Genomic DNA, 13,421 nt, shown 5'->3' on the forward strand with positions numbered 1-13,421 from the left:
GCAGCACTAGAACTTATTCCTCCTGTATAGCTGTAATTTTGTATCTGTTAATCAACCTCCCCCTATCCCCACCCCTCTACCCTTCCCAGCCCCCGACCGACCGCCATTCTACTCTCAACTTCTGTGAGATCAACGTTTTCAGCTTCGACATGAGTGGGAACATGTGGTATTTATCTTTTTGTGCCTGGTTTATTTCACTTAACATAACATCGTCCAGGCTCACCCACGTTTCCATGAATGATGGACATTCTTCTTTTTTTTTTTTTTTTAATGGCTGAATAGCATTCTTTTATCTATACACATGACATTTTCTTCATCCATTCATCTGTTGATGGACACTCAGGTTGATTCCATATCTTGACTATTGTGACTAGTGTTACAGGAATGCAGACACCTCTTTGACATATCCATTTCCTTTTCTTTGGATATAAACCCAGGAGTGGGACTGCTATATCATATGGTAGTTCTATTTTCTTTAAGGAATCTCCATACTGTTTTCCATAACAGCTTTACTAATTTACATTCCCACCAACACTGGAGAAGGGTTCCCTTTTCTCCACATCCTTGCCAGCATTTATTTTTTGTCTTTTATGATAACAGCCATTCTATAACTAGGGTGCGATGATATCTCAAGCGTGGTTTTGATTTGCATTTGCCTGATGATTAGTGACGATGTGCATTTTTTCATATACCTTGTTGGCCATTTGGATGTCTTCTTTTGAGAAATGTCTATTCACATCACTTGCCAATTTTAAAATCAGATTATTTGTTTCTTGCTGTTGAGTTCCTTATGTATTCTGGATATAAATCTCTTGGCACGAGAATAGCTTGGAAATATTCTCTCTTATTCTGCAGGCTGTCTCTTCACTCTGTTGATTGTTTGCTTTGCACAAGTTTTTTAGTTTGACATAATCACCTTTGTCTATTTTTGCTTTTGTTGCCTGTGCTTTTATGGTCTTATCCCAAATAAACTTTGCCCAGATCAATACCTTGAAGCATTTCCCTCATGTCATCTTCTACTAATTTCGCAGATTCAGGTGTTACATTTAAGTCTTTAATATATTTTGAGTTGATTTTTGTATATAATAGAGATAGAGGTCTAGTTTCATTCTTTGGCATACGGATGTGTCCAGTTTTCCCAGCATCATTTATTGAAGGGACTGTACTTTCCCCAATGTTATGTTCTTGATGCCTTGGTCAAAAATAAGCTGGCTATAAATGCATGGATTCATTTCTGTATTCTCTATTCTGTTCCATTGGTCTCTGTGTCTGTGTTTGTGCCAGTATCACATTGTTTTGGTTACTAAAGCTTTGTAATATATTTTAAAGTAGTGTGATGCCCCCAGCTTTCTTTCTTTTTTTATTATCTTTTGCTTATGATTGCTTTAGCTATTCAGTGTCTTTTGGGGTTTCATGTGAATTTGGAGATTGTTTTTTTCTATTTCTGTGAAGAAAGTCATTGGTATTTTTATAAGGATTGCACTGAATCTGTAGATTGCTTTTGGTAGTATAGTCATTTTCACAATATTAATTCTTCTAATCCATAAACATGGGGTGTTTTCCCATTTTTTTGTGTGTGTGTCCTCTTCAATTTCTTTCATCAGCATTTTATAATTTTCCTTGTAGAGATTTTTCACCTCCTTGGTTAAATTTGTTCCTAGGTATCTGTACATCTGGTGGAATAGATACCTCTTCTGATTTTATGGAGTAGCTTTCATAGGGAAAGTCTTTTTCCTATACATGTATCCTAGAGTGTTGGTTTGGCTTTGGTTCTGGGTGTGTGCAGTGGTGTAGTTGCTATGTAATTTCTTTGGCTGTAATTAACATCAATGGTGCCTGGAAGTGCTTCAATAGCCTAGACTGTGGCGTCTATGGAGGCAGTGGCATAGCTTTGCTGTGGGTAGAGACCACCAGGCAGGCTGGTCCTTGGTCCCTGAGGGGTGAGCATGGCACAGAGTGGCTCCATATACAGGTGATTTTTATGCATATTTTAAGATATACTGCTCTAGTGCTCTGAGGAGCTCAGCTGGCAAGGTGACAGTTTGACCACTGGGAGCTACCTCTACCCTCCCCCGTAGCTCTGGCTTACCTTTGTTATAGAGGGTTCCATCAAAGTAGTAGCTCCCTGTATAGAAGCCAGTAGCATGCTCAATGAGGTGCCGTGCCCATGTGTTTCCGGCTCCTGGGAAGCTTGACAAAGCCACAAACACTTTGGATTTGTTGGGCAGGAACCTTCTGTCTGTGCACCGAGTGTCTGAAAGTCCAGAAGTATCAAGGGTTACTCACTTCCATTCTGATTCACAGATTCACCACTGGACTCCCTTAGACAGGAACTGGCGATCCAAGACTCCCAATTAATAGGTAGGGAAACCAAGGCCCAAAGAGGGAAAGAGATTTTCCACCTGTGCCTTGGCTGTAAGCCCCATGCCACCCTACTGCAAGAGCGGGTGGGAATCAGGCACCCTATGGATCCTTGCTCTGTCTCCACAGCCACAGCTAAACCCTTGCTCCCGGCATAGTATAGGTAACTCCAGGTTCTGCCAGGGGAGGTACGTAAGGGTTGTGGCTAGACTGAGCAATGCCTGCACTCAGGTGCAGCCAGCAACAAACCAGGGCTGGACTAATTCAGGCAAGCAACTCTGCCTCTCATCCTCAGGGCTGTGGCAAGGAGCACGTGAAATCACCCAGCGCCTCCAGGGCTGTGCTGGGTCACAGTAGGCACTTGATAAAAGTGGTAACTTCCCTCTTCATCTGCACTTCCACTCATCAGTTCAGCTCAGACTTGATACACCAAGGAGGATGCCCAGGTCCTGGAGGCACCGGAGGTCCCTGTGGCCCCTGGGATCCCACTCTTCCCGTGCCTCCCAACCCTACCACCTTGCTATTGCTTCCCTTCTGGTCCCTGTCTCTTTTTGCTCTTTCTTCCTCTTAGCACTGTTGTTCCCAGAGAGACTCAGATACAGAGTCTGATGTTCTTCAAAATGAGTCCAGGATTTAGCTTCCAGGGAGTGTGGAGACCTCACCCTTCCCTTTATCTCCACCACTCACTAAGATGCCAGGGGTCCCAGGGCTGCAGTCAGCCATGACTGGCATCTCCAAACCCTGGAAGCTCTCTGCAACCCCCAGACCAAATACCAAATGCCACAACCAGCGGTGGGTGCAGAGCTCACCTTGCACGGGCGTCTGGTAGACTTCGCAGTAATCTGCCAGCCTCTGGGCCTTAGTGTCCTGGCCACACAGCGAGCTGTCCATGGCATCCCGCAGGCTGAACTGGGGGGTAGGGTATGCACAGTAGCATTTCCAGCCCCTGAGGACAGCCAAGGGGAATTCCTGCCAGGAAAGAGTAAGAGAGGACAAGAAGCACATTGAGTGAATGTGAGAACTGTACCTCCCAAGGCTCAGGAGCTGGGCTGACCATGTGGGATGTACCACCAGCTGCATGGGGTCCACAGGGATGGCCGTCATCCTTCTACCGCCAGGCTCTGTGCCCAAACCCAGGGACACAAAGCTCAAAAGGACGTGATTTCTCCCTGGGCTTTGGAGACGCGGTGGCATTTGTCAGGAGTGCCAGGGAGGGAAAGGACACTCTGGGCAGTGTATCCACATGAGTGGACATCTGTGTGGGACAGAGTGGGACAGACAGATCAGCTGACACAGGACAGCTCCAGGACTCAACGTGTCACACTGTCAACCAACAGACCTTGAGCCCTGAGAGAGGACTGGAATTCCCTCTGGCCCTTGTTGGCCAACCACCTCCATGGAAAGACACCAAAGCCAACTCTTGCACCTGATGTCCCACTGTAGGGTGGGGACAGATTCCCGCGTGGTCATCTTTCCGATGATGGGATGGCTTGGGAACCTTGTTCCCACTCAAGGTGCTTAGTCCCTCGGGGGCTTCCTGAAAACAGAAGGGCCCTGGCAGGGATGGAGAGGGGAGGTGCCTCGCCCTGTGGGCCAAGTCGGCTCCTAGTAGTCTCTTAAGTGAGTTTTTATTCTCCTTGGGGCAGGCTGCACCATGCGATGGGGAGAGCTGGGGTGGTGGCGAATGTGAATTCCAGCTCACTTACTGAGCACCCTTGAGCAAGGTGCTTAACCTCTCTGAATTTCACCATTGAAAATGGCAATAAAATCCACCCTGCATGTTTATGATGAGGGCTAGATGAGACAGGTCCAAACTGCCCAGCACTGGGCCTGGCAGGCAGTAGGTTCTTCTGCAGAGGTATGTATGCGCCGTCCTCAGCCTCCCTATCCCTTAGGGCATCAGCCCTGGCTTGCCCCAAAATGCATCCACCCACCTCTCCCATATATGTTTTCTGAGCACCTACTCTGTCCTGGGCACGGGGCAGGACACTTAGCCCCATGTCACCTCGGCCCCTGCTGCATCCCACAGACAGGAGATGCGGGACTGCTGGAGCGGAGAGGGAGGAGAGAGCCATCTGCCAGCGTGCACCGGGAAGCGGGGCAGCCGTGGAGAAAACTCCTCGCTGCTCGGGGAAGCGCTGCACAAACCTTTTTAATTTTTGCCCACAGCAAAAATCTCATAAATAAATAAGTAAAAGAAAATCAATAGCATTTTCTGAGCACGGCTAGGTCAAGCTGAAGATCTCGGCACTCGTGAAAGACAATAGACAGTGTCCAGGCCCGGTGGGGGGTGGGTGGGTGGGGGGCTGACCCAGACTGGGGGGGGCTGGAGGAGATGCAGTTGGATGTCGCCCCCAGCATCGGGCTGGTTTTGTACACACAGGCCAGGCCCTCTCCTGGGTGCCTGGCAGCGCCCAGAGAAGACTCTGCCCCCTCCCTCGTCCTTCTTCAAGCTGAAGAAGCTGCTGAGAGTGAGTGGACAGCAGGCTGACTGGCTCCGCTGGCACCTCCTGCTACAAACTCCACCGGCCACTTCTCTATGGAAAGGGAAATCTGTGGCCTGACCCTCCAGCAGAAGATGGATGGCTTTTCTAGAAGCAAATTTCCCTGCTGCTGTGAGTTTGGGAAAAGCGATCCCAAGAACCACAACCTGTGGCTTCCGCGTGCCACCCATCCCGTCCCACGGAGCGCTCAGCCCGCCTCGGCCCTCGCCAACGCCTTCATGGCGGGGAGCCCCAGACGCCAGCAGCCCGGCACCTGCGGCCCGGCGGGGGAGCACGCGGCAGTCTGTGTCTGCAGCACACCTGTCCGGGCAGCTGCAATGGGCTGAACTTGTCCCCACAAACCCATACATTGACGTCCTCACCCCCACCACCCCAGAACGTGACCTTATTTGGAAGTAGGGTCTTAACAGGAATGTTTAACTTAAAATCAGACTGCTAGAGTGGCCCTCATCCAATACGATGGGGTCCTTATGAGAGGAGGAGGACAGGACACAGACAACACGCAGATCAAGGGACGGCCACGTGTGGACACAGCCACCCCCCCCCGCCACCCCCAAAGCAGCCATGCTTCTGATTTCCAACACCGCAGGTCAGTTTTGTCTATTCTATGATAGAATATCACATAAATAGAATCACTCAGCACACATTTTTGTGTGCCTGGTTTCTTCCGTTCAGAAAAGTGTCTGTTAAAGCCATCCGTGTTGTTCTGCGTGTCTGCATACTGCTCCTTTTCATTGCCACGTAGCATTCCATGCCAAATCATGCCCTCCTGGAAAGACATGTGGGCTGTTCCTGCATTTCAGGTGTTGTGAATAAAGCCGCTCCGTACATTCTTGCACAAGCCATTTAGTCAATACATGCTTTCATCGCTCATGGGCAAACACCTACAATCCCTGCCTCATTTTTGTCCACAGACTGACTGCCATACAACATACTGTCTATTTTACTTATTTACTTGGCTTATCAGCTGCGTCTGCCCAGGAGCATGCCAGCAGGATTGCTGTGTGTTCCGCGTGCTCGGCTGGATCCACAGTACCTGGAACAGCGTTTTGGGCGGGGTGGACGTGCAATAAACATGCGATGAATGAACAAATGAATGAATGAATGAGCAAAGCAACATCCTTTCCAAACCCTGACCCCACCAAAAGCTGCTTGAAACCGACGAGGGTCTGATCTTCCTGCACGGCGGGTGTGAGGGAGAAGAAAGCCGGTTAAATCTGAGCAAATCCTCCCACACCAGGGACCCCTGGGGGGCTCTGCTGTCCTGGGGTTCCTGTTGGGGGGAGCACAGGCTCCACCAGCACGCAGACCCGCTCACTGGGGTGCGCCGGCTCCCCGTCCCTGCCTGCCCAGAGGTAACGGCGCTGCTGACGCTAATGCTCACAGTCTTATATCCCAGGGCTGCGCGAATGGGCTGCCCCCACCGGTGACCCGAACCTCTTTGCTTCCTTGAGTGGATTAAACTGTCAAGTTTCCGAGTGTTTGCAGAACGACGGGAGAGCTGCAGACAGTAATGTGGTTTTATTTACAACATAACCGCTTCAGCAACATCACTGGATTCTGAAAACACAGAACAATTTTCAGCCCCTTGGGGATTTCTAGGACATGATTTCCATAAAAATTAAATATTGATGAATCTTTTCTCTCTGCCAACTTCCCTGCTTCCCCCACCCCTACCCTAAGCTTCAGAGAGAGAGAGAGAGGGAGAGAAGGAACAGACAGAAAGAAGGGAAGAAAAGGATGGGAGAAAGCAAGGCAGAAGAAGTGAGGACAGAGATTTGGGACTGTTTCAATCAAACAGATGAGGAGTTAAAGAGGCAGCCACTCAGCTGTGCCTGAGAACAGATTGGCGGGGGTGAGGGGTTTGGGGTGGGGGGTCCCCGTCTTAGCCTGATACTGCATCTACACCCTGAGCCTGGGCCCAGCCTGGGCCCGTGGTGTGCGTGGGCGTTCAGCCTGGAGCCAGGTCAGGACCCGGCTGGGGCACGGCTCTGTGGGTGGCCAGGATCCACATGCAAAGGCCTGGTCTGTGGCCAACGGGTCAAGGTGTGGACATTCCCCCAGGCAAGGAGCAAGGCCCCGGGCAGGACCCCTGCCAAAAACCGGCCCATCTGGGCCTCATCTTCTCCATTTTCATTCCTCCTTGAGCGCCTGCCTCAGGATCTCCGAGATTACACGGAATCATAGAGAGGGGGAAACGGAGGCTTGGAGGCAGGCGCTGAATAGCCCAAGACGTCCGCCCATCGGGTGAGCAGGCACACACGCCAGCCTTCTGGACTCCGAGTCCAGGGCTTGGCTACACGCCGTGGGAGTTCAGCTGCTCGGAGGCAGACACACGAGCGCGGTGGATTTCCGACAAAATCCGAGACCCAGTGCGCAAGTCGGCTCTGCTGGTCTCTTGCCTCCGGGGCAGGTGTGGACATTCAAGATACAAAAAGGAAAGAAGATGCCCACAAAGGTGGCTTCGGGGCTGGAGGATGATGCGGTTGGGATGTTTGGTCCCTTCCGAACCTCATGCTGAAAGGTGAGCCTCAGTGTTGGAGGTGGGGCCTGGTGGTAGGTGCTTGGGTCACGGGGGAAGATCCCCCATGAATGGCTTGGTGCCCTCCCCGTGGTAACGAGAGAGTTTTTGCTTTATTAGTTCAGGGGAGAGCTGGTTGTTTCAAAGAGCCCGCCCCTCCTCCCTCTCTCGCCACGTGACACACCTCCCTTCCCCTTCCCCTTCTGCCTTGATTGGAAGCCCCTGGAAGCCCTCACCGGAGCAGGTTTAATGACTTGGGGCTCTAGAGTCCATAGGTGTGAATTTAAATGCTTGGGTCTTGGTTTCTCCATCCATATGGGGGATCTGGGGATTGAAATACTCTCGAGGTACCTTTCGGAGGGAGAGTGACAGACACTCAGCAAACCCGGATGGGCTGAGTCCAGGTGAAGCCAAATGCATGTAGGCAGCACCCCCACCTCCAACCCCCCGCAGCACCTACTCTTCCCCAAGTAAAGAGCCAACTCACCAGTCCCTGTCTACACGTCCAGCCCCGAGGAGCTGGCAGCTCTAGCACACACTCTGCAGACACGGGAATATCGTGCTCTGGACGTGAGAATAGGCCAAGCGTGATTGTTTGGGGCCATGGTCAGCGCATCTCCAGGGGACCCTATGGGTTGTTCGCATGGGCGCCAGGCCTTTCTGAACACTTGGGCCTCCGACAGCGACCTGCCTAACCCACCAACCCACCCCCACACAACAAGCCCCCACCGCCGACCGTCAAAGCCAGACACCCGCCACACTGAAGAGTCTGTGAAGTGGGGCACGACGGGAACCACCAAACCAGCAGGATCCCAAGGTGCTTGGATTTTCACCAGCTTGGGAAAGGACCAGCTCCTCATCTCAGACAGTTCCTCAAGCACACCCCACACGGCAAGAGACCCATGGGGAAGTTGAATAATAGCGATGACCATAATCACCATCTGGAATACTCGCTGCTCAAGAGAGACCCCAAAACACAAACCACAGATCTGGCCATGTCCACACGGTCGATGGATCCTCACTACAATGTGGTGGGACATTTTTACCTCCACCAGTCTCACTGAACAGATGAGAAAACTGAGGCTCAGGGTTATGTGATCCGGCCAGGACCATGAAACAAGAAAGTGACAGGGACATGAACCCAGGATACCGTGACTCCAAAGCTTTCTTTCTACCAGGTTAAGAGGGATAAGGCCAGAAGACACACTCCCCCAAATGCATCAAAAGTCTTAAAAGTGTACACACAAAATGTACACGCCCCTGGGCCCAGAAATTCCTTATCTCCACTATAGCCCAGTGAAATAATTATGAACATGCTCAAAGGTCTGTCTTTAAGGATGTTTGTGGCGGTATTGTTTATAATAGCAAAAAGAAAACTAAAGGAAATGGCCTACATGTCCACCAGGAAAGGATGGATGCCAATGCACCCTGAAAGGCATGGCAGAGAAAAGGAAATGTTTGCAACATAGTAAACGAGAAAAGGGAACAAGTGTCAGAAGGAAAGACTCAATGTTCATAAAACAAATAAAGTATGTATGCACCTAGAATAAAAGACCAAAAGGATGGAAAATGTCATTAGCTGTTTTCCCTGATGTGGTTAAGCCGCAGGTGAGTTTTATTTTTATTTTCGCACTTCCAAATTTTCTAAAATAGATATGCATTACTTCTGGTACCCTCCATAAACAAACAATAAGTGTTCTTAGAAACACGCACAAAGAACAGTATCAACAGGTTTACTACAGACTTTTATAAGAAATTGAAAGCAACATCACATCAGTCACTTACTGGAATGACTTCAGCATTTTGACAAAGGGAGAATTCTTATCACCAAGGTTCACAAAACTTGGACTCATATAGACCCAATGCATGGTAAAGACATGGAATTGGGGACTCCATGGAGACCCTGAGTCTACCTAGGGTAGATGCATCTGTTGGGATCCAAGTGCATTCGGAAGAGCACCTGGCCAGCAGGCTTCAAAGAGGTTGCATGTTAATGCACACCTTCCCATTTCACAGACGGCCAGGTGAGCACTGCCATTAACAAAAAGAAAGAAAAGAGAAGGAAAAACAATAACTTTAGAAGAAATGTCAATGGGAAAACATCCAGTGATTAATATTCTGCAGAAAGAACTTCGATACTCAAAAGAGGCTAAACAAGGGGAAAAAAGAAAGGGCAACACCTCTCCTCTCCTCTCCCTTCAATTCCTGTGTCAGTAGGGCCACCAGCAGCCACCCGGGGGGAACAGACCTCAGATCACAAGGCATAACAGCGGTGGAGCGTCACACATTAGTGACCTATTGGCAGATGGTGTTAGACTTCATTCATCAGCCCCATTTCGGAACAGTCCCCCAAATGGTCTCTCTACATAAGTGCAAATATCGAACTTCAAATTTAATTACCCCTGAGATCCAAATTGGGAGCAATGCAAATATCGAAGCTGCCTCCTCATTCTCATTCTCACCTTGCCTCTCCACGAAGGAGGCACAGGATCCTGCACACGGCCGAGAGCGAGCAGGTTTCCCTCCATCTCCAATACGACCACGGGAAATTAGACAAGATCGTTTTTACTGGGCTTTAGAAACACATTACACTGGTCAAGTCCCTCTTGCTGGCAGAGAATCAGATCATTAAGATGCCGATACTGCCCGAAAATGTTCTTTTTCTGTCAAACGGCACCCTTGGAGCTCCCCAAATCCATTTTTGCTAACTAGCGAAAAACAGTAGAGATTTTTATCTGGGGCCACAAATAAGCCTCAGAGGGTGCTCAAAAGTGGGGGCGCCGCAAGGAGCCTCCCCGCTTTTCCTGTTTCCAAGCCCCACCTCTCCCATCTGCTGCTCTGGCCCCACTGCCCAGCCAGCCCTCATTAAGCCCCTCGCCCCCCAGCCCCAGGCTCAGCTCTGCCCCATTTAACATTCTACTGTGAGCGTTTCCCATCATGAAAGTCTTTGAAAACATTTTCAATGGCTGTATTATAGTCCACTGCATGGCTGTGGCATAATTTAACCATTCCCACATCACAGGGCGTTTGAGCTTGTGTTTTTCAGCCAAATTAGGATGAGATAAAGCTGCCACCGGGACGGCCCTTGCAGCCCCCGTGCCACCCGCCTTTCCGGAGAGGACGTGCTTGTACTTCAGAGCAGGAAAGTACATCCTCGAATTCACCTCTCTCATCACCCCCACCTTCAGGAGAGAAGGGGGGAAACCATTCCCTGCAGTTAAGTCCCTGGCCTCTGCAGGCCGGGCCAGATGAACTTCCGGCTGATTCCAAGTCCTCCAGACCTCATGCTGGAGGCAGAATTTGCTTTTTCATCCTCACCAGAGCGTTGGCCGTTGTTCACCAGGACTCAGCCCCCTGGGAAATGCGGCCCTGCCTGGGCATTGCCGCCCAACATGTTCAGGAGGGCTCCCTAGGGCCATAGTTCTCAACCAGGGCGATTTTGCCCTCCAGGGGACATTTGGCAATGTCTGGGGACAGTTTGGTAACAGCTGGGGGTGGCGTGGGGAGGTGCTACTGGCAACCAGTGGGTAGAGGCCAGGATGCTGCTGAACACCCCGCCATGTACAGGCAGATCCTGAAACAAAGCATTATCCAACCCATACGTCAACAGTTCCAAGGTTGAGAGACTCTGTTCTAAGGGGAAGTGGGGATTCCAGCAGAGCCCCCTCTAGGCCCCTGCAGAGCTGAGGGGCCAACAGCACAGAAGGCTCAAGTCCAAGTTATACCAACATCCAAAGGCGAGACGGGGGGAACGGATGGACAGTCTGGGAACCAAGGGCTCACTGCTGGGCAGATGGTGCTCTTAGCTGAATGCATGACATCGGGGCATCGCTCCTGCCCCGCTGGAATCCCTGACTCCAGAACCAGATCTCAGGCCGACCTCCCTGGCAGCTCTGCCAAGGCATCTCCGAGGGTGGCCTGAGGCATGCTGCCTCCCAGGAGGGTGCCCGGGGACTCCCCTGCCCCACTGGCCAGGTCAGCTCTCCTCCACCCCTGTCCGGCCCACGACTCCCCCTCTCACTTTTCCTTCCTTTGTGTCCCCACCTCCCCTCATGTGGATTCTGTCCCTGCATGTATCTCAGATGTGCTCCCTCCTTTATCAGCTCGCGCCCTCTCCCTGCTCCTCCTGCAGCTGTAAAGTGCTATCCCGGCCATACCACCCTCCCTGCCACGGAAAAGGAGCAGAATCCAAGGTCCTCTGAGGTTTGTCCCCACCTGACCTTTGATGACACCCCAAGTCACCCTCCACTCTGGGCCACCTGGGCTCCTTTTCCACCGCCCCCTTCCTGCTCAGCAGCTGCCTCCCTTGCAGTGCACTCCTCACCCCCCTCAGCTGCCTGGGGACACAGTCATGCACCCTCCAGCTCCACCCCTTCCCCAAAGTTGCAACCCTCAGCCCTTCTCAGCCTCCTTCCAAGCTTTCTTCACCCTCTTCAGGCAGTGACCTCACTCTGCCACGTGTTGGGGTGCTTGGCACATGGCTTTACCACTGTACGTGTCAGCATATGCGTTTTGCAAATCCCACTGACTGTGTTCTGCCGAGACCCACTTCCAACTGTACTGCTGGAGATGGTGACTGTTCCTCACAGCTGCGGAATCCTGCAGCTCCCAACAATGGGACCCGAGGACACGCCCCCATCCGACAATACAGAGGCGCCAGGACAAGGAGCAAGTGTCGGCACGGATTCCAGTGAATCCGTGAGCTCTGAGAACCCCGGACGCCCTTCCCGTGTTACCCGGCCTGAACGGTTCCCAGCTGCACCAGCCAGAGCCGAGCAGGTAACCTGTCCTTGAAACGCATCGTGAGGGCACACGGGCAAGGTGCTAAGGTGCAAAACGGCACAGACACCAAGAGCCTGCGGGGACGTTCTGGCACATGCTCCAGTGTGAAATTGCAGCAGCCTGGACTTGTGCCAGTAAATATGAAGAAAGGCTGAAAATAGAAGTTGAAGAGTTTTACAGCTTTAAATTCTCGTCTGTAAGCACAAGGCAGAACTCTCTGGGCCCTAATGGGCTGCCCAGGAGGAGACACCACAGAATACTGGGCATCTGCCTAGGATGAAGCGTTGAACCCCTCCCCCACAAAAAAGACGGATTACAAGGGTGGCTTGTCTCCTCCCATGTCACTGACAGGGCCACGGAATTGGTACAATGCAACCTTTGCCAAGGGCGGCTGGACAAAGTTTACCAAAACGACAAAGACACACGCTCTTTGACCCAGCATCGCTGAGCGATTTTCTTCTTGCAGATTCTCTCTACGTACGCACAGGGGTAGTCATTGCAGCGTTGTTTGTAAAAGCAAAAGACTGGAAACAACCTGAGTGCTTAGCAGTGGGGAAGTGGTTAAATAAATTATAGGACATCTGTGTAGTGGGAAAACAGAACGAGAAGGCACCTTCTGTACTGGCGTGGAACAATCTCTGAGATTGTCCAGCGAAGAGTTCAGTGTAGAAGGGCGTGTGTGTAGCTTGCTACTGTCTGTGGGCTCATATTGGAGCAGACAAAGATGCAATTGCTTGAATCATCAGTGTCTCTCTGGAAGCCAGGACTATCGGCTGCCTCCAAGAAAGGAAAATGGGTGGAGAAGACACGCAGCGAGAGGAAGGCTTCCCCTCTATGCCCCTTGGCATGTTTCTATTGTGCTCCATGCGTGCATGTTGTCCACTCAGAACCAAGCTGCATCGCTAAGGGCATGTGGCTGTGACAGCCGTCCCTTTCCTTTGCTCTTCTTCCTTCTCATCTTTTCTGTCTCTTCCCCCCTCTGTCACACGACAGGCAGCAGCATGCGAGAGCACTGGCTGTGGTGTCAGGAGCCGGCTGCAAAGCCACTCGGTCGCTCTGTGCCTGTGTGAAGGCTCCCACCTCTGCAGACCTGCTCTGCCTCTTGTAGCACACGCGGACCTGACATCTCCCCTGTGGGAGCCGCCGGGAGGACGACAGCCCCAGCCCAGCACCCAGCACACAGCAGGACTCCCCCAAGGACCCACGGAGGCCTGCCTTCAGCCCGCCTGGACCAGCGGAGTCCCTTTGATTCT

General features: G+C 51.4%; 1 protein-coding gene across 2 annotated transcripts in view; it reads right to left on the reverse strand.

The window, feature by feature from the left end:
• The window catches only part of WSCD1 (WSC domain containing 1), a 42,689-nt gene that overhangs the window by 5,937 nt on the left and 23,331 nt on the right, over positions 1 to 13,421 (reverse strand). For both annotated transcript variants that reach the window (XM_012779156.3, XM_075994243.1), the window contains 2 exons: positions 3,171 to 3,330; positions 2,090 to 2,254 (listed from right to left, as the gene is read on the reverse strand). In XM_012779156.3, coding sequence (XP_012634610.2) covers positions 2,090 to 2,254; positions 3,171 to 3,330 — 325 coding nt within the window. The remainder of the gene's footprint in view (positions 1 to 2,089; positions 2,255 to 3,170; positions 3,331 to 13,421) is intronic.

The sequence above is a fragment of the Microcebus murinus genome, chromosome 18 (assembly GCF_040939455.1).
Source record: "Microcebus murinus isolate Inina chromosome 18, M.murinus_Inina_mat1.0, whole genome shotgun sequence".
NCBI classification, from domain to species: domain Eukaryota; kingdom Metazoa; phylum Chordata; class Mammalia; order Primates; family Cheirogaleidae; genus Microcebus; species Microcebus murinus.